This window comes from Rhopalosiphum padi, chromosome 3 (assembly GCF_020882245.1).
Source record: "Rhopalosiphum padi isolate XX-2018 chromosome 3, ASM2088224v1, whole genome shotgun sequence".
In the NCBI taxonomy this organism is placed as follows: Eukaryota; Metazoa; Arthropoda; class Insecta; order Hemiptera; family Aphididae; genus Rhopalosiphum; species Rhopalosiphum padi.
In genome coordinates this window covers 34,417,693-34,437,759 of record NC_083599.1, presented here as the reverse complement: position 1 = coordinate 34,437,759, position 20,067 = coordinate 34,417,693, and the positions used below count along the sequence as shown (strand labels likewise).

Here is a 20,067-nt window from a genome sequence, read left to right as displayed (position 1 = left end):
TTTTGCTACGTCAAGACACATATTCCGAGATGTTTAAAGTTCTGAATTTGTAAATTTGCCATATTATAAATGATTGTAACATTTTGTTGAAATCATATAATATTTCAACAAAATCTGATTATTTAATAAATTATATATGTGTTCTACAAAATATTGTCCTCTCTAGAATATTTATGACCCGTGTTTTTTCAGCTCTAGTTATTCAAAATCAATTTTTTTAAATATATATATATATATAATATATGTGTATATAATCATTTTTTACCTTAACCAGTTAGTTGATTTAATAATTAACTGAATGACTAGTTTAAGCGAACAATGAAATAGGTAACTAATACAAGTTAAAATTTGACTTTTTTTAATAGTTTAAAAACAATACGTAAAGTTAAAACCATGTTCTTGTATATATGTATAAGACTAATTAATATTTTAACATTGAATATTTTTGGTTAACGTATACCAACAGTGATGTAAATTAAATTAAACCAATAAAATATAAATTTATGAATTTATGAATTCTATAGATGCAAACATTGAAACATGTATAATTTCCTAAAGACTGTTTACATTCAATTTAATAATATGAGTACTGAACAGTTGGCTACAAATAAAAAAAAGTCGAAAGATGTACGATCACTACGTGTAACACCGACAAGGACCACGAGTGGGTGGTGCGTAATTAAAAAAGGAAATCAATCAAATATAAAGGCTGTAGCTTCAATCCCTCCCCCCATATCGACTTTTAGACTTTTGGGATTTAAATGTATTATTTATTAACTATGAATGTCGAGCAATAGGAACCTGTTGAAAACGCAGTGAATACATAAATATTATTATCAGTAAAGCATATAATATATAGTGTCCACCCAACGGCCATTATTATCTTACGTCGATCGATTTCGATTTAGGTACAATACCCATTTTGACGATAAGACAATCGCGCGCGTCGTGCACGACCTCTTTCCGCGAAGAGCCTCTCGGCGCTGACCTAGTTCGCGTTAACTTTCAAAGCGAACGAGCGTATCTCAACACGCGACGGGAAAAAATAATTACCTTACCTAGTAAAAGTATGTTAGAACGTAAATTGCACGACGTTACACTTTAAACAATTATAATAATAATAATAATAATGATGATGATGGCGATGACGATGATGATAATGGACAATGGTAATGATGATTATGATAATAATAATTATTATAATTATAATACGAGTAGTTTAATCAATTGTATCCGTAATGTTGTATAGCAACAGTGGTGTATACAATAGGAAATAGTAAGTGTAAAATCGTCGAATTCTAAATCCAGACTGAAAGTTGACTAACATAATATATAAATAATATATAAATTATATTTTGAAAGTTTTTGGAACCAGGTTTGGAATCAATCAAACAAAGTATCTCCCTGACCGTCTTTACAGTTGTATGCAATTATTTGGCTGTAATACCTACTTAATCCTTAAAGTGAATATTATATATATTTTATAGATTTCTTAAGTTTAAGAAATGAACCACGAATGACGACTAGATGCCATCCTGTTTAGTGACTACCTACTACCTAGTATCTACCTATATATTAAAGGTATTTCTATACTATATATACTATTATGTTAAGACCAATTGGTCTATTCCAAAAATAAAATTATTTTTGTTATTTTTATTTATTTTATAATTTGTATTAACTCAAAAATAAAACGGAATTAAATAATTTATTGCGTGACCGTTTATTATAGTATACAAATTACTTAATAATTGTCCAAAATCATATTAAAGTATAATTAATTGGAATAAAAATATTTACGATTATTATAAGATAATTTGTTATGTATCGAAAGTTGAAACTTCCAAGCACTGTCGCCAAAGTACGAAAACATCTCAGATTAACAAACATAGGTACTAGCAGCATATTAAGTAAAATATTCATTTGGATATATATTTTTTTAATACATATTTTTTTTAATGTGATTTTCATATTTTAAAAACCTTGCTAGTTCAGTTAGTCGTCCTGTTTTATTTTTCTTGTAAAATAACTAAATAAATAAAAACTATAGTCGCTATTGCAAAACCAATATTTTTTAAATATTATTAAAAATTATTAATTTTTAAATAACATTATGAAAACAATAAAATACTTGAAAAAAAATTGTGTTCAGAAGTATCTTGTATCCTAGTTCCAATCCTATAACTTGATTATTATACGTACGGTTACTAGTAAAACTTTTTGTGACTATATTATAGTATAATATATTATAATATAAAACATGATAATATATGATTTAATATTTACCCGGGTTGACAGTGGGCGGCAGTTATGACGTGTCGCTGAGTGATCAACACGCCGCCACATTTGTTTTTGGTGAACAGTCCCAGCCAGGTGGCTTCCCTAACTAACACTTGCCACGGCCATTCGCCAAATGTCGAACCTGTTCCGCCGACGATCCGACCGCCTTTCCTCACCAAAGGCCGCACTCCGCAAGCTAAAAGTGTGCAAACATAACGTGTCACAGATTAATGCAAAAATCGAGTGTAGTACCTACGATAAATTACCATATTATTTCATACATTTGGTAACATCGTATTAAGTACTATTACACGTTATGCGAGAGAAAACCTGTTGTTGCGTGCCGCCAAAACGATTATAATATTATATTATCTATCCGGTTTGGCATATTATTATTGTGTTGTACTCTCCGGACCGTTATACATCGTCGCACAGAATCGATACCATAGAAATCTCTTTATACGCCCTACACGCGTGATATTATTTTTAATTTCTGCCACGAGAAATATTATTGAAGCTGACAATATCAAGCATACCAAATTTTGTACCAGGCTTTCTTCAAAAATCATCACGCAAATATTAAAACCAAATTAGTATAAATATGACGTAAAAATTAACTTGGAGAATTAATGCGTCCAGCATTCAATAATTATAATAATTATGAATCACCTCAAATATGTACATATTATATTATGTTTATGTATGGCATAAATATTACAGAAGCCTAAAGGCTAACGTTTAAGATAGTAATTTTCAAATGAAGTTTCAATTAGAATGCGACGTTACGACAAACGTAGTTATTATATTCGGTTCGAGTAATGTGCGCTTTTAAATGCATCTGTCATGTTCGTATAGTGGCATATTATAGGTTGACTATAATATTGTGATAGATTTGATCTATACAGTAAAGATTTTGGAAATTAGTATGATAATAAATCACAACCGACTACGAAGAATATTATACCTAAACTAAAAAATCGATACGAACGTCGTACCACGCTTACAACGTGTCATCGTCGTATGATATAAACGTAATATAGTAATGCCGTCAACGTCTTTATTACGCGCTTTAGAATATTGTAATAAATATTACCGTTAAGTTACCTGGACGAGTATTCGTAACAACTATTCAACTGTGTGTATATGTGTGTGTACAGTATATGCGGTAGGTATGAGAGTATTATTAAAATATTATCGTCGTGATTACTTTTAAGTCAAAAGGGCTCGAGGGCTGACCGAAAAACATGTCTCGACAGTAAACATGCATTCGCGTCATAACGGATATAATATAATATTGTGTGATTACGTAATATATATACCTCCTGTTATCGTAGGGGTTGGAGGAATATTAAGAAAAGCACTCTCCTTATCGATTTGTGTACACGTCCGATGACTTTGTTTTGCGACGCAGTATATACAGGACTAAGCACAGTTTGACTAAACACACCTATATTATATCTGTATATACGGTCTTGTAACAAACTACATACATGCTACGATAGGAATGTTGCGATCCATGTATCAGACAGACAAATTTTTGAACCAAAACCGGTAGGTACGCTTATTAAACTCTATAAATATCATTATATAATATCATCGGAAACCGGAGAGCAATATTGTGATAAGACAATCATTATTGTTTTTATTCGTTTATACCATTTTTTCTAAAATTTACAAACTCAACCTCTCTAAGAATGTATATTTGGTGTATACTTGCCTTAAATTCAAAACAAATAATTAATTTTAATTCTCAACTTCGCATGGTATACGTAATATTATGTTTAACGCAATAAATTAATTTATGATTCGAAAGCGATGTAAAAACATTTTAATATTATGCTTAATAAACAAATAATTATAAATGTATGGTTAAAAGTGGAAATGGCAAATTAACACGAGTTAGTAATTAATAGTTATACATATAAATAGGGACAAAGCCATTTTAATAAAAAAATGTGATTGAAGTGTCTTGTTCTCTTTTCTACAGTACTAATAATTGTAATTACGGGTGGTTCAGTTATATCGATCGCTTAAATTGTTTAACTAGCCTACACAATCATCCCTCTCTCACCACCCACCCATAAACTATAATGTTATAACAATTGTGCATACTTTTTCTGTAGTCCGGTTCAGCAGTGGTGTGATGTTCATGTTCGACGTTCAGCGTGTCCAGCACGACCGTCGTAGAAGGCGTCAGCTTAACTGGTAGCTTAGTTGGCCGTTTATTGTCTGTGGCGTACGTGGTTGGCTGGAAAAGCTGGACGGGGGTGAGCAAGGTCGGGTGTTTAACCGGACGGGACACGGTGGTCACTTCCAGGAACGGGGCAGAGTCCTGGAGCGGAACGATGGGCGTCGGCCGGTACGTGGAGGTGCTGGTCCACTTGACGGGCTGCGGCGACGGTTTTGTGGGCTTAGCGGTAGCGGGTTTAGACGGTTTTTTCGTAGGCGTAGCGCCCGTCGGCGTAGCGGTCGCCGGCTTCTTGTTCGGCCAGCCTGCCGGGTCATCGTTGGCGACGGTCACGTTGGACGATGACGGGTCACCGGACATCAGGACCTTTTCCAGGTCTTCGAAATTTCCCTGCAGCGATTGGACGACCTTCTCCACGAACAGGTGTACCTTGTCGTCCAGGTTGTCGTCGGCCGTCAAGTGTGGGTTGGGATCGGCGTCGGCGTCGTAATCGCCGGACGCGTCAACGACGGTTACGTCCGGTTTTTCCTGTTGCGTGGCTGCCGTCAGGTTGACGTTCGGGTCGCGAACCGGTGGGAAAGCGAACGTGTCGGTAGAGTTGAACGGGACGGCGTTCGGGTCATCGTCAGCGGTGGACCCGTGCACCGCGGTTGCCGGGTACGAAGACGACGACGTGTGATGCTGCAGATGTTGGTGTATCTGCTGCTGGATGTGGTGCTGCTGCAGATGATGTACGTCAGAGGCGGTGATGAACACCTGCGTGGCCGGCGTCACGACGGGCGTCGGATAATCTTCGTCGACGGCGGACGAGGGTCTGTAACCACCGCTGGACGACTGGAGCACGGCCACCGTGCCCCCGTCGTTCACCACTGGTTTGGCCGTTGTGTACGCGCTCGAGCTACCGCTGCCCGTGGCCGTTGGCTGGAACTTGTTGTGGTACTGATGGTTCACCGACGTGATGACGGTGGTGAACACGTTATTGTTGGAGCTGACCGTCGACGGTGGCCCGACCGTGGTCGTTGTGGTAGAGGGCCTGTGTCCGTAGTTAGTGGACACCAGCGGCTTGGCCGACGTGTGCACAGCACCGACGGTCGGCTGATAGTTGGCGTTGTAATATTTGTCGGCCATGGTGGTCGAGCTGACCGGCACGAAAGACACGTCTTGCTGATGCTGATGGTGTTGCTGAGGGTGGTGGTAAGTGGCCGTGGTCGTGTATGCGGCGCTCACTGATGGTTTCCCGGTCACGATGATGCTCTGCGAAGGTTTGACGTGCGACGAGGGCGGTGGGCGGTACGACGACGAGGCGGTCGCGTACACCGTGGACGCGGGCGTAGTGTACTTGTTGGGATTTTTCGAATCATTGGCCGGGCTAAGCACTATGACGGTGGGCGCGGCCGGTTCGAACGGCTTGGCCGTGGTCGTGGACAGCACATGGAAGTGCGGTCCCGGCAGGTGGTGGCTGGACGTGGTGGAAGTGGTGGACGGCGTCGAGCCGTAATAACTGGTAGCCGGCCGGTCGTAGTGCTGCTGCGCGGACGTCGACGAGGGCCTGGTAACCGGGAACGTGGACGACCCGTAACCCGGTGACTTTGAGTCGCCGCCGTCGATGGAGCCCCAAGTGTACAGCGCTTGCGGTGACGTCGGCGGCGAGCTGCTCGACTGCACCTGGTGAACGACGTACGACGGCGACGCGTCCATCGGGTCGGCGTGGTGCCTGTCCGGCGTGGGCGGCGTGTAATTCAGTATGGACAGTATGTGGTTGATGGAGTTGTTTTCCTTGACGTTGGGGTCGTTGACCGTCAGCGTGGGTATCAACACCATATTGTCGTAATAGTCGTCGGCGGCCGACGACGGGTGTTGGTGTTTGTGGTTGTTGTGGTGATGCGCGACGCCGTAACCCTGTTTTGACGTGGTCGCCTGGACGGTAGCCGCGGACGGAGTCGTCTTCCGGATGTTGGGCACCGAGTCCGTCGACTTCGACACCGGCGACGACGACGACGACGAATACGACTGCAACGTCTGCAGCTTGACAGTGGCCGCGTCGCCGTAATCCACTTTGGACGTAATCTTGTGGTCGGCGAACGCCGGCGGTCGGTGCTGATGGTGATGGTACTGGTGGTAACCGCCATCCGTGGTGTACTGTTGCACGACGTCCGTCATGTCGGCCGCCGGCGGCAGTCGGTCGCGGTGGGCCTGCATCAATGCCGTGAAGTTACCGAACAAGTCGTCCGGCCTGTAAGTGTTTTGCACGGCCGACCCGTTTCGGTGCATCAGTATGGTGTCGGCCACTGGCTGTTGAAACGATAGCGGTGGTAGGTCGTTGTAGTGATAGCCCGGCGTCGAGGTGGTGACGGTCGCGGTGGCGGCTGCGGCCGTGGATGCGCTTTGCTCGACTGCGGCGGGCACTTTTACGCCAGCCGGAAGTCGACAACAAGCACCGAACAGGAACACGTCCACACACGATCCGACCACCGAACCACCCAGTTGTGTGCACTCGTAGTTGAACATGCACACGCCGGTTCCGGATCCGGTTCCCGTGGGGGTGGTGATGGACACATCGTTCTTGAACGGGTGAGATTCGTCTTTGCACGCGCGGGGTACGATTCGGTAGCCACCAAACTTCCTGCTACCGGCTGAAAACAGAAAAATAAACGTGATAGACGTTACGAAACTACCGATAAATGTGTTATGTAATAATATATAAATAATATAAATATAATAAAATACTAGCGTGGGGTGGATCACGTGCGTATATGCGTAATTTACTCAAAAAGATTCGATTTATATTTTATATACCAATTCTTATGTCATATACAGGTTTGCTAAAATTATTTCAAACAAACTGCCTTTTATTTCGAAGTTTATGAAACTTGGTTATTGGATTTTTATTATTATAGGTACAAAAAGTAAGTGTTTAAAAGTTGTAATTATATATACCGAAAAAATCATTAGCGTTTAAGGTTATGAGACTCGATAGCTTCAAATCTGAATACGGTTATGCCTATGTAGTATTATGGTATATTATATATTTATATATTGTATTATGGTATAATATTATGGTATTATGTTTATACAAAATAGTTTTTATAAAAAATACCTTTAGTTTGTTAAGACTTAAGTTTACATAACAATGACTTATACACTTTAAAATAAATCATAAACGTAATAACGTATACATATTGAATATACACGAGTACATGACATAATAACAGAATAATAATAAAGGTAATATATATATATATATTTACAGTATTGTCCTATCGCACTTTATCATTACTAGCTTTTGAGCATAGTTTTGTTTTACATTTAGAAAACACAATATCTGTAGGTGTTGTTCTAGGCTTACAAACATAGGTATAACATAGCAAATTAAAATTTAGTAAAACCAATTTTCTATTGTTAATCCTATTTATCCACGATAAAACTGAAATGTAAAAACATTATCTGTGTTCTTTTGTTGGCTTTATATTTATATATTTTAATTTTTAAATGATACGAGCAACTTTTATTAAAAATAAAAATATTGACAACATATGCTGATACCATATTTGCTGTGGTTCGCGATACATAAAATATATTTATTTAAAAATATTAACAAAATGACTTATTTATAACATTATATAACACACGAATACAATATTTGTGATCCACCCTAAGTGGTATATGTATTTAGCTTATAATAGGAAGATAATTACTAGCGTGTGTTACTAAATTATGTAGTTAAATACTGCTAGTCAGTGGCGGGCGCAGGAAAAAACACGTAAAGTATGAATAACTATCGGATTTAACTCGTCCTATAACTTATAATCGATACTATCAAGTATCAATAATCGAGTTTAAGATAAGAGAAAAATAAAAAGATTGTGTATAGATCATAAGAAGCGTTGTAAAATCATTGATTTTAAATCAATGAAAGTCGTTAAAAAGTTGTTTCCGTTTTTATTTGACATTGCGCACACCATAAACTAGGTAACGGATATTATTATTTACTGTACACGTACTCTGATAGAAAGAGGATGACTGAAACGATGAAGACGACAACGGTTCCTTGTTGTAGACGACGTTAAATGCCAAAGTGTTGGACAGCAACATGACGGTCAGCCAACAGTACGACAGTAGCCGAAGAGCGGTCAAGCGATCCTGGGACATGCTGAGGTATCATTCTGTAACACATTTTCCAAACGTTAAAATAATATACAACTGTCAAATATCATATAACATTATTACGGTAATTATAGGTATGTGATATTTATAATACATCAGTAATTCGGTATAGGTACGCTCAATTATTTTACATCTGAAGCTGTTTTAAATCATTAGACCTGCACCAATCACTCGGTCGGGTACACTTCGCCAAACTTAAAATATTCTCATACATCGATTCTATCCCGTTAGGATATCGTTTTTAATTTCTAGAATTACCAATAAGACTGTGACTTCCTAATTAAAAAAAAAAAAATTGTCTTCTATTTTCAAAGGTAACTTTTAAAAGAACTTGCCCAACTGTATCGTTACAGAGTATAATATTTTATTGTCTATATAATATTATAATATTATTATAATAATGTTCATCAATAATAATAATAATATTAATAAATTAGCTACGGCACACGCCCAGTTATAATAATAATAATAATAATAATAATAATATAGTATGTGCACAAATTATGTGCGTAAAACGTTCGCGATCCCGAAATTTGAAATCGAGGTGTGCAGAAAAACCTGCAGATATCGTAAAATATATATCATTAAAGATAATAATACCGTGATATGAATTCTAAGCATTCTGGACTGTGCGCAATATGTACAGTATTATACCTATGATATATTATATTCGTTACAGTATTTCAAGACGTATATAATATATATAGACGTCTTAATTTATTTTTAACGTCTCGCGATCGTACATAGATCCATCGCAGACCGCAGTATATAATGTGTACTTTTCAATCGTTGAAAGTCTGTATCGTACTTACGTCGCGGGTGTGTTCGGTGTACGCAAACACGTTGCATTACGCGTAGGTATACTGTCTATATAATAACACGCGAACACTGTACACAGAGGCGTGTACCAACGTTGGTAGTTATATTGTTTTAACAACGTCCAAAAGAAATTGCGGCTGCCTTTCGTGAAACACAAACAGAACCGTACGCGTGATTTCCAAAGATCGAGAATTTATCATAGTTCAAACACGCACGACCTGTTAAAATTTCGATAATGGTAAATACCTATACGGCCATATGGGAATGATGGATTGACGACCACCATATAACCTTAGGTAGCCTAACCTCGATGAAGACCATATAATACACCTTAACAGGGCGGGGACATCGCGTAGCCGGATCTAACAGATTTTATGACCGAAATAGATAAAAAAATGTCGAACAAACAAGAAAAACATTCGAAATTGTATTAAACATTCCATTTATTTATTAAACACAGACATATTATATTACAGTTAAAAATATCGACGTAATATTATTGTTATCATTATTACAAATTTACTACCACGGTTCATGGCTGTAAATAGTGCTATCTACAGCTATTGCTCTATGCTAGTACCGTGGTTATAATTTACATGGGTTAATAAGCAAATGGGTATAGCGTACTAACCGCAATTATTAATCGCTGTTATTATCGCAATTTTACGCCGTACGCCAATAATTGATAAATTATAACGGCAATAAACTAATAATTATAAAATACAATTGCGATTGCGTTCGCTTGCACGATACGTTAAATTATTAAAATAAATAGCAAATAAAGCAATATTTGATTAGAAAAACCCTATATAATATTTCAATACCATAGTATTATGCCTAAAAGATGTTCCTATCACTTTTACTGAAACTTCAAAAATTATTTCAATGGTGAAGACTTGAACTCGTATGTAAGTATTAAGTGGTTTTCTTCTTTTTTTTTTTTTTTACTTATTTGTCTTCTTTCGACTTTTTATATTTTATGCATAACTTAATTGTTTTCACGGGTAATATAAGCTATCTAATTTTTATTATCTTTTACTATGTATAATTACATCTATGAAAACAATTAGAATCGAAAGAATTTCCATAGAAATATCTATTTTTGTATGGCACGTTTGAAAAAAAGATAGGCTAACAGCAATAAAAAAATATTATACATAATATTCGTAATATAAAATATTATTTGAATTTATTCAAATTTTGATTTTCGTAATTTTTATATTTATTCATAAAGACCATATTATTTTCGTATAGGTAATCAGATTTTCATAAATGTAAAGTTTAGGCTACACGCCCTCCCTACACTTCAAATTTTAAGACTTAACTGTGCCAATGATGGTTACTAAATAAAATATAACCATTGGTTATCGGTGACAGGTATTTCCTAATTCAATTTTGAAAAAGATACAACCATAATTTATTATGTTGACGTAAATGTAGTACTACAGAGCAATACAATAAGCAAAATATAAGATTTAAATTAAATATATTTTTAATTTCTTAATCAGATCGAGGAACCTAAATTTCTCTCCTTACTAAATTGTTTGGAACATTGAATTTATTTTTTCGATAAGAAGTATACTATAAATTATAATAGTATAATGGATTTGTGTTTGCGGCAGTTTTCGTCTATTGTCGACGCGCTGGTTTGCACCGTGTGTAAATTATTACCAGTAGAAATGTAGGCACTTGCATATTATATAGTAGCGAGTTATCGTCGCTCGTCATTAATTCCGGGGTATTTATTATAACTACCGATTTTATTGCAGACGCGTAATATTTTAACAACCCTAACTATTGTCACGGTCGTGTAGCGTAAAATCGAAGAGACACAATCAAACCGTGTGACTAATCGCAATAATAAGCTCAAAAACGCTCGTCTCAAACGACATTGTGTTGCGTACACGTCGATCGTTTACAATTATTCCCATTATCCGGGATCCGATGGATTAACACGTCAATTGGAATTCGGAATGTATACTTATAAAACGTCGTAGAAAATGTGCTAATAACAATCGCGATGTAAGAAAAGGAGATCTTCGCCTACGCGTATGTGACAGAAAGGTACGTGAGACGAGACCGTCTCGTTTCACAGTTTTATTTTAATATTTTTATGTACTTGCAATAAAGTACGCAGATACTATATAGATGAAAACCGACCATGATGTGTGCCATGGATTGATGAATATTCCGGGAGTAATTTTTGAATTAGACCGGGAAGCTAAATATTATGTAGGTAATTATAGCGTTTAGATAACGATAGAAAAAGAATCGTATATCGATAATTAGATATTCATTTTTATTCTCATAACAATAATTTTAATCATTTTATAGTTAAATGTTTTTCACAATAAAGTTATAATTAAGCTCCAAAATTGTATTTGAAAAAAAATTGAATACATTTTAGAATAATTGTATTTTACGCCAACCACTCAAAGAATAGCTAAAAGATAGGTGATAAGTACACAAAATATTCATACTACGTATGTTGATTACAATCATTATAATATAAATACATTTAAATAACCTTATTTATTAAGAATACTTTTAAAATGTATTTCAATCAGATATTTAAATAATTGAATGGCAATATATATTTAAATATATTTTATAATAAGTATTTAAAAACATTTAAATATTGTTAATTACTAACTTATGTGAAAGTTCTTGAGAACCGACATTTATCAATATAATGTTTTTCAAAGTATATAATATTACTTATTTGATGATTTTTTCACATTAAACGAAGATAAAGTTAAGAAATTTAATATAAATCAGGATTAGTAATTGTCACCCTGGTTTTTATTTTCAACATTTTCTATTTAAGTATAAAATCATGAAGTAAGCGTTTAAAAATTAAACACTTAACAACTGTGATAACAACATAGGCGTATAATATGCAAAAAAAAACAGTAAATAGTACTAATTAACATTGAATACTATTATGCTATAGCGTTTAAACTAAATTGCTAGTCTTCAACCACTTTGTAATAGTAAATCGGGAACCAATCATTATTAATTCTATTTAATCGGATACGATTCATGTATGATTATTAACACCGACCTCCCGCAAATTAGTCGATCATTAGTATATAGGTAGATACATATTAACAAAAACAAATAACTCAGACCGTATCTATTACTGTTGTTTTAATTTCACATACCGGAATTTATGTTTTTCATTATTATAGAAGAAGTGGTGTTACGTGAGATCCGCGAATAATGCCATTTTGAAAATTAATTTAATTCGCTTGACCTCCGCTGATTCGAAACTGTACTTCTCTATACGATAAATTAATTCACAACTAAAAAAATACACGATGTTGAACATGAGCTACCTATTAATTTAATTTTCAAACTAGGACACTATCGATAACACGATGTGCAATTATTATTGAATAGATAATTATGTGTAAAATATACTTTGCTAAGATACAATTTTTTTCTTATACCAACTCTTCTGAGAAACATTATCAATCTATATAACACGGTCAGAAATCGAAATAGATGTTTTTAATTATAGTTAAAGTTCCATACTTTTTATACTTCATTAATTCAAGTCATTAAGAATTATATGACCTATTGACTTAATCAATGTCTTATTATTGCATTATATAACTCTAACTGCATCGTGTACTGCAATTTCTATTGTAGGTAAGTCTTAATTTTTACTTAATTATTGGTGAAATTGATCAAACATCGATTAGAAAAATCATTACAATGCAAAAACCATTCTATAAAATTTTCAGAAAATTCCCAATGATTATTAGTAGTTTTTTAATTCATTTTTAAAGCAATTATTATTGAGAAAATTGAAAAATAACCATTTCAAAGTAATGTTCAATCTTGTTTTCTAATACATAAAAATGCTAAATGATATTTCTTAACATTATTTTTACACTGAAAAGTGTTCACAGTAAAAGATGATAATAATTATGAAAAAGAAACACAATTGTAAAGCAAATACATATTTTAATGGTGTTTAGAGTCTAGAGTCTAGACTTGAGACATTACAATCAATTCATACAACAATTATTATTGCGTGAATTGTTTTAAAAACTCCGCGAATTTCCACTGACCTAAATCGTTTATTATGGATACGATACAAGTATACCTATTATTTTTAAAAAGCATAGGAATTGTAACATAATTAAATACATTTAAGTCCTAATTTAAGTGTTCTTAACATTCCCATTACTTTTTAAAACCATCGAAAAAAACCTGCTAAAATCATAAAATTGTACGCATAACCAGTTTTTGATAAAATGGCTTTTTTTTTTATGTTGTCATTTCAAATATTATAACCATAGAGACTTGAAATTTCACCAAATATTTATATTGCCGTTTCAAGCGTTATATTATTTTTCAAATTTTTCAATTCTTTTGAGCTTTATATAAACATTTTTTCTTTCTATTTATATTGATAAAAAATTGCATGTTGTATCAATAACAAAATTTCGGTATATTGTATCTTAAGTTTACTCATTTTAAGGTATTTATAGTTTATACAACGAACATATTTAAAACAATATATAACGTATATACACGGCATTGACTTATTAAAATTAAATTATCATATTATCATAGTTTTATCAAACTTATGTTTGAAAGTATTTAATAAGAATTATTTTTATTTAAAAAAAATTCACATCAAAGTAACATTTAATCTATCACTTTTTAAATCTTGCAGTTTTAAAAAATTAAAGAAATGTTACTTTAAAGATATTTTTCTCTTTACAATTTAAAACTTTAAAAGTCACATTGACAAAAGTCACCAATTCAATTGTATATATTATATATAATAAAGCAATATGTAGAAATGTTCAAATGTATAATAATTAATTTTAAAAAAATTGAACTATATTATTAAATCCTTAACTGAAGTAAAATGAAATCGTATTTTACTTTAATACATATGAAATTCAAATAAAAAATTACTTATTTATTTAGAATGACGCTTTATACAATAAATTACTCTTCCTTGCTTAGTTAAAATATTATAGTATTTAAGTTCAAACGTCTTAATATACGTTTCTTTCATCATAAAATGTATAAATACAAATAATAAAAAGAATGTTAATGTTCTCTTGACACTGTATAAATAACAAGGCAGTGTCATATTTATTTTTGCTTATGAGTTATGACACCCTTGCCATGCATTAATTTTCAATTTCGAAACTAACTTGTTTTTGGAAGTAGGTACTTAAATGGACCGGATTTCTAGTGTCATACTAATAACGTACTAATAAAAAGATGCTTTACTATAACAATCATTATTAGGAAAATATTTTGTTAACAAGAATAATGAAACAAAAACAGAAAAATATGTAGGTAACTAATCAATATCATATTTTTAATTTAATAATAACCAACAAAATTAAAACTATGAAAACAATATAATAAAATAAAATAAACTATGATATGATATGATAGATATTTCTAAGAAACAACAAATTATATAATATAATAAAAAAAAAACTAGTTTCAGAAAAATTGTACATAAATAATAAACCCACTTAGCTAAAGTTTATTTTAAAATAAAAAAAATAATTTAAAAAATTTAAATATAATAACGACCATTTTTAAAATGAATCATACCTCTTCTCTAAAACTTAAAGTCAAAATAATAACTTGTATCATATTAGTATCGGGTCTTTGACGTATAAATTCAAACTTTGCAAGTCCGTTTCATTTTTATAAACTCTATGAAGTAAGTCCCGAATCAATAAAATTAGATATAACTACTAACGTCCGAACTTTGTCGGAGGCCGCACATCTTGACCATACACATGATTTAGGTATGTTGACAAATTAATTATGTTGGAAAATTAATTTTTTGTTCTTAATTTAATAATATAATATAATTTTGTTATAATATGAATCAATTACTGCAAGGTTGGACAAGACTAAATGAATTTAAGTTATTATGGCCCTGATATATTTTACGCTCAATGTATACTGTATGCGTGTGTGGACTAATATGTGGACCGTATACGCACTGCATCCCACCGGTGATATGTTTTCAAATAAGTGTACCTACACGTTATTATAACCATCCGTTTGGTGGGCACGGAATTTCGTTAAAATCGGCGTAGCCGATGAATCGCCAACGACAATATAACTGTAATAATTCTCGATTGCTGACTCACGTGCAGATCGGTGTGATTTCTTTGTGTAACATTCCTGCAGATGAAGTTGTGTAACACAATATAGGTATACGTATTAAACATTAATATATATATATATATAACAATATCATATACGCTTTTGTAAATATTCGCACTATATGTACATAATATGACATTGTACATTATAATATATAAAATACTCAATTTATAGGTATAAAATAATATTAGAATATTCGTAAAAATTCGCACTCGTGTAATATTGTGATAAACTATGTTTAAAAAAAAATCGTAAACCGGAGCAGTATCTACTACCTATTGCTAAGGACTGTATACCACCCCAAATTCTAAATCTATAGGACCTAATTTATAAGACATTTTTCGAAATGTTAGTTGGATGCAATTTTAATATAATAGTAACTACTTTGATATTTGAATATTTCTATTATTTCTTTTCGTTCTTGTGTATATCGGTGAACTATTCAACTATATCGATACTAATTTTTGATTTTTAAATCATTACCTATATTTTAAATTGAATAGTCTGATGTAGAATACTTATCTAAGAATATTGATGTGCAAAATATATCGATGCAATTTTCTTTTAATAAGAATTTCGAGTTTCAATGCGTTGCAAATTTTTTTCGATGGTTGAGATCTACAATTATAATATAAATTATGATGAATATATAATATTACAGGCTAGTGAAAAACCTTTAAATTAACCTATTAAAATTCCAATTTATCAGTACAACCGTTGTAATCTGGTTCGTGAAACATTTTAGTTTTGTTAAACGCTATTGTTAAAAATTTCTCAGCGTACTCACTTATCTATTTTATTATATTATTGTGAGTATTGTCATCGAACAAGGGCCAATCTTAACAGTGACATTATGTAATATATAATTATTTATATCTTTTATATTAAGACCGTTTCGGCTTTTCAATTTCTTACGAATCGTTTGAATATTTCAATTTTCCAAACAGAGAATACGTCACATCGAAAATCCGTTAAATTCCTAATCGCACAATACGTTATACGTAATACAGTTAATAATAGTGTCCTAATGTGTGCGAACGATATAATCGAATTATGACAACAAATATAATAGTTTTTAAAGACGCGCCGATTTGCTTACCGTGACAATATTAAAAACATTAGCCTCGGCGATTTATATTTTCTATGAGAATACGCTTAAAAGATGCATCTACCAATCGTACATAATATAAATCGAATTTTGGTTTTAACCTTAACAAACGGAAAATCGGTAAGACCATTAGAACATTAAAAACAATTATAAAAAAAATAAAAATATCGTATGGATAATCAATATTGTCACGGTGTTCGTGTTTAAATAAATACGCAAATCATTTATAAGAAACATATTGGCAATAAACCCAGCTGATCGTTATCAATAATCTTTTGTATAAAAAGAAATTATTATAATTTATAATATATAATATTATACTGTTATTATTGAAGTATTTTTTTCCAGGTTCCACGATTCATCATACTGTATCTTCTACAGTTCTTTTACAGCACCAGCACCGCCCATGCATCATTCTTCCATTATTAATACTGATCTATAATACATTGTACACTCTAATGTACACCTTCGAAAGTTCGTTTTTTCAAATATTATTATTATTGTTGTTAAGTCAAGACGACTTGCTCATTATAAAAATTAAATTAAATGGGCATTTTATTATTTTCGTAACTACGTTTTGAATAGCATTGGTATACGGTTTCAATTATAGAAGGTAGATAATATAAAATTAAAACCATAAAATTCCAATCCATGTTTGCCACCGCATGATCGCCAAAACACGTGTAGTTATTATAAATAAAATAACTATAAAGTCATAGCGAGTGGATTTACATAATATTCCATTTTGTGATTTTACATTATTTCACATTCACCTATATAATATAACATGTACCATGACGGTTTGAAAAAATTAATTCTCCATTATTATACTATACGTTTGCTACGTAAAAAATTGGAATTCTATCGTAACGCGGTCGTACGGATTTAACTCCGTCTAGACGTGATGTACACGAATAGCCTCCCAAATCTAAGTAGGTAAATTTTTTTACTCTTATTTCCTTCCATGATATCATACTCATATTATAAATTAATAATTTGATACATTTTAACATATTTTATCTATTATCCAGCTGTTGACTTTCACAATACGTACGATCGTACAAATGAAAACTATGAAACTAGAATACAACTTTTTTATTAATTTACTTATGAGTAAGATAAAATTCATAGTTGTATTATATGATTTGATTTATTAAAGTATTTTTGACTGATATTCCATTTATGCAGATGTTGCAAATAAATGTAGACTTTTGAGAAGTCGATTTCTATTAAATGCATTTTTTTATACAAAGACGAATATATATATCGTAATCAATTTGAGTAACTCTTAAAAAATATGTATATGAAAACCTGGAAGGCTAGAGTAAATCCAGATTACGACGACTCGTGGTGATGCGATTATATGTAATAAGTAGGGCTCGGAAGTTGTTGCATTTGCATGATTTTTTTGAACCGTTAGATTTATTGCTAAGTGAGCTAGAAATTCATTCCAAGACACCACGAAAAACATATCAAAATTTTTTAGTGCATATTTTTGCATATTTGGTGATTTTTAGATTTTAGAGCATATTTCTTAATTTTACAATTTTTTAGAGCATATTTTATAATTTATGGAGATTCCATATGAAAATTTGTAAATTTGTAAATAAAAAAAATAAATACATTCATATTGAGAGACCTTACTAGATATTCTTGTATCGTATTTTTCAAATTTCTATTTGATATTAAAAACAATGTTTTTCCCCTATAAAAATATAATGTATATATATTTATAAATTACAACTACAGCTATCTTCATCTAAAATAGAATGTTATACAAATTTAAAAATAGAAACAACAGCTATCGAAATACGACGATTTTCTATAAATACTTTTCTAGGAAAATAACTCATTGATTACTGTTAATGGCATTAATAGATCTACTGCTAAACCGCTTAGATGTTTTTGTCAGTTCCGGCTTATACGTCCGTCTTATCTGTTGTAGTTGTACGCGTCGTTCTTGTTTTAATTACCTACTTATATTATTTTTAATTCATTATGCCGAAAACCAAACAATTTGCGACAAATCGTTTGAATAGTTTTGTTTTGGAATATGGTACGGATATATTCAAAACCGACGGAAGTATTTTATTCTGTAAGTTATGTGAAGTGAAGGTCAATTATGATTAAAAAAATTAAAATAAATATTATTTATATAACTTTGCTTTTTTTTTATTTATAAATTTAAAAAAAATATTTGTGAAAATTAAAATGTGTAAAATAATTAAATATAAGTGCATATTTTTAGAGCATATTTGTACTTTTTTAAGTGCATAAGTGCATGCATATTTAGTACTTTTTTAGTGCATTAAGTTCCGAGCCCTAGTAATAAGTTTCTGATACAAATCGATATCCGGTTTGATCGTTTGCCCAGGTGATTAACTATACAAACGTCATTGTGCTATTATATATATTTACCTAAATATACATGCCTATACCATAAAACAACCTGGTAAATACTAAATACCTATGTATTATACACATTACACATTACATTATATATGTAGATGGTTGTACCTATTACGCGTATATAATATGCACTGTATTTAATATGTAACTCACCAGTCATCAACGATAACAGGTACCTGGTACCTATATGGAAAAAATGAAAACAGCTTCGTAACGATATACCTCATATTATAATTTACGCAACAGTTGGAAGACACAGCAAAATTATCGAATCTTCGTAAATTGTACGGTTATAGTATTTATCTATTTATCATAATTTATTAATAACGCACTCGGTGGACAATTATTGGTCGGTACATACATATTTATAAATACTTAACATTTTTAATCGCATGTTTTTAACATTGTTGAATTGAAAATGGAAGATTTATATATTACCGACAAAGTATTGAACCTAACAAAGTATAGATAATATCCTAGCATTCTAAAAATACCAAAAATTAGTAGGAAAATAATCCATTACTAAGAACTATATAGATGACCAAGCTTTAAACAGAAAATGTACAGAATTTATATAGGTACAATTATATATCACTAAATTAGTAAATTAATGTAGTTTTGAAAAAACTTACTTGACGATTACCTATCCTATCACGTAGACAGTAGACAAACGTCGTCCAATGTATTGCTTCATTATTAGGTTACGAAATTTTATTTTTCGTTTCTGTATAGAAAAATTCAATATGCTTACGTCTTTATTTTGTTTACACTCTTAGAGTGTTTATCGTAGTGTTAATAGTATTAATATAGATATCAGAACGTGTTTATACTAAATTAAGTATAAAAGTCGAAAAATTCAATTTTTATATGTGATTTTTTAATATATGCAGTAGCATACAACCCTATAGAATATAGATATTTGTATGCTTAAAGG

At 32.4% G+C, this 20,067-nt stretch overlaps 1 protein-coding gene across 1 annotated transcript in view; it reads right to left on the bottom strand.

The window, feature by feature from the left end:
• LOC132924114 (serine protease filzig-like) overlaps nucleotides 1-20,067 on the bottom strand; it is a 46,664-nt gene that overhangs the window by 6,240 nt on the left and 20,357 nt on the right. The window contains exons 2-4 of the mRNA XM_060988217.1: nucleotides 8,470-8,631; nucleotides 4,393-7,101; nucleotides 2,287-2,476 (exon numbers count right to left, since the gene is read on the bottom strand). Coding sequence (XP_060844200.1) covers nucleotides 2,287-2,476; nucleotides 4,393-7,101; nucleotides 8,470-8,617 — 3,047 coding nt within the window. The 5' untranslated portion in view covers nucleotides 8,618-8,631. The remainder of the gene's footprint in view (nucleotides 1-2,286; nucleotides 2,477-4,392; nucleotides 7,102-8,469; nucleotides 8,632-20,067) is intronic.